Consider the following 2,500-nt stretch of genomic DNA (forward strand, 5'->3'; position numbering starts at 1 on the left):
TTTTCCCCCGGCAGGGCAGTCCCCGTTACGCGACGAATGGCATCCAAATTACGAAATGTTTGTCGAGGAAAAATGGTTGGGAAAATGCAGCATTTGCGTTCATTCTCTGTAGTTGGTACAATGTTTGCGCTTCGAGCAACAACAGTAGAGTAGGTGATCTCGCGGTCAATGAGTGAGGAATTTTGCGTGGTTAATTGCGCCTGAAGATCTCGGTTGTCGCGCGGCTGTGTCCTTTGGCAGTACGGCAGTAGCGGTGGACGGCGATAATCGCACACTGGCCAGCCAGGCAACCTGCTAGCCAATGCTTAGCCACGGCAATCATATACGCATCCTCGCGCGCGCAGGCGCACGTGAGCGGTACCGTTGGTTGCGTAGGGAGCTATTTGCGTACCATGCGGCTGCACGCGCCACCGTGGCCGATAGTGCCTAAATATATATATATACACACACCGCACTGCCGAATATCGAGCACATCCCGTGTGTGTGTGTGTCTGTATCAGTGGCCATCGCCATTACTACAGGGCGCTGCACCAGAACCTCATGCCATGTTCATCCAGTGTCTTTTGCTTCGATCACAATCCTGGCAATTCTTACTATGCTTGTTGGAGAGAGTTGGTTGCTTTCGTAAACAGTACCGGCGACGCAACCGAGAACACTTTCTCTCTGGGCAGAGCGAGTTGGCTGTTTTTCAATGTTTTTGACATTGAAGAATCGGAACACAGGTGTGCTCTGGTTTGTTGTTCATCGTGGGCGATGGCCTACTTCTTCTGGTGTATGAAAATATTCTCCGCATATCCCTCGACATCACTCGAGAGCTTTACCCCGTGTTAATCGTTTCAGTGCCAACTGCGACGAGTCACTCGCGCAGTGCTCTTAACGCTATGTATTTGAATCACGATCGGATGGCGCTATGTTGAAAACAGCATGGCGAGAACAGCACGGCACGGGATCACATAAGTGAGTTCTCCGATTTCGATCGCTTGGAAATGGCTAATGGGTCGGAGAATTTGCTGGTGGTGGGTGTTTACACTCCCACCACTGGTAAGAGGCACTGGCGAGAGGGGTTGGAAAAAGTAATGGCGTGCCGATGGAAGACAAAAAGTGTTGTGCGAGAAAAAAGTATGGGTGAAAACAGCCGTGAGTTTTATGAATAAACAGCACAACAACACACGTTCTTCGTCGCTCTGAATGTATGCCGTCCTATAATCAACGCCTCAACCCACCATTGGGTACGGGGTAGTATTTATAGAACTCGAAGGAAAAAAATGCTTCGGTGTTGGCCCGTTGGCTCACGGAGAAATAAAGCAAAAAAATTGTACACGGTGAGGATCAGTTGAATAACGGCGAGAAAAACGAAGAAAATGTTGAAAAAAAAAAGAAATGCGGTAATGCTTGACCAACGTCCTGCTGGCGACGACCGACGCACACAGTACCGCCGTCCCCGCCTCTTCACGTGTGTCATGGTCGCTGTCATCGTCATCGTCGTCCTCGGTAACAACACTTGCCGAACGTCATCGTCACTAGGGTAAATTGGCGCCTACCTTGATCTGCTGTCGAACTCTAAATGCTACTCCTTTCGGCAGCACCGCAATCGCTATCCCCAAAGACGTTTGTAGCCATTTCTGACAGTTTGACCGTATCCAAGCCTTTTTCTTTTCTTTTTAGATTAGAGATGAACGATCTTGTGGGAGGGATCTTTATTTTGCTACATAATTAATACAACCATTTCCTTTCTCTTCTTCCCAACCCTTTCTAGACCTTCACCGCGTGGTGTAACAGCCACCTGCGCAAAGCCGGTACCGCGATCGAGAACATCGAGGATGATTTTCGTAATGGACTTAAACTCATGCTCCTGCTGGAGGTCATCTCTGGCGAGACCCTGCCAAAGCCCGACCGTGGCAAGATGCGTTTCCATAAGGTAAGTGAAACTGTTTCTGCAGCCTCTTAACGACGGATATACACGTTCGGTGAACGAAATTGCAGTATAAGTATAAGAAATGGTAATTTATGCACAGTATTTCTATGACTTATGATGACAGCGACAACACGCGCTGCCCCAAATCCCCCAGTATAAATATCTCGAATCGGATGGTGATAAATGTTCTGTCGCCTCGGCAGATTTTGAAATAAGCTGATTGGTAGCCTGCAGCTAGCGTGCGTTTCGCATGAATTTATCATACGCGCGGCGGATAAATGGAAGCGGCATATTTATGAAGGTACCGTTGATAAATGAAGACTGTAAATTTAGGTCGCTTTTATAGGTACTCTTTAAAATTAATAACCGCTAAGCAGCAAGAGCAGATGCAACTAGTAAAGGAAAGTTGAGGAATCGCATGTTTATCGTGACGTTATCTGTCCCTGATGTACTGCTAATTGATTGACAATTGAACAAGGCGAGTTTCATGTATGGTTCTGATAGCCGATTGATTGATGTCGATTCCGTTATCATCTTTACTACTAGTTGGTTGGAAGGGTGGTTAACTGCCATCCTATGAAAGTT

At 47.4% G+C, this 2,500-nt stretch overlaps 1 protein-coding gene across 2 annotated transcripts in view; it reads left to right on the forward strand.

The window, feature by feature from the left end:
• Positions 1-2,500, forward strand: part of LOC125949889 (alpha-actinin, sarcomeric) — a 19,514-nt gene that overhangs the window by 8,851 nt on the left and 8,163 nt on the right. For both annotated transcript variants that reach the window (XM_049677331.1, XM_049677329.1), the window contains exon 3: positions 1,757-1,918. In XM_049677331.1, coding sequence (XP_049533288.1) covers positions 1,757-1,918 — 162 coding nt within the window. The remainder of the gene's footprint in view (positions 1-1,756; positions 1,919-2,500) is intronic.

Source organism: Anopheles darlingi, chromosome 2, assembly GCF_943734745.1.
Source record: "Anopheles darlingi chromosome 2, idAnoDarlMG_H_01, whole genome shotgun sequence".
Lineage (NCBI taxonomy): Eukaryota > Metazoa > Arthropoda > Insecta > Diptera > Culicidae > Anopheles > Anopheles darlingi.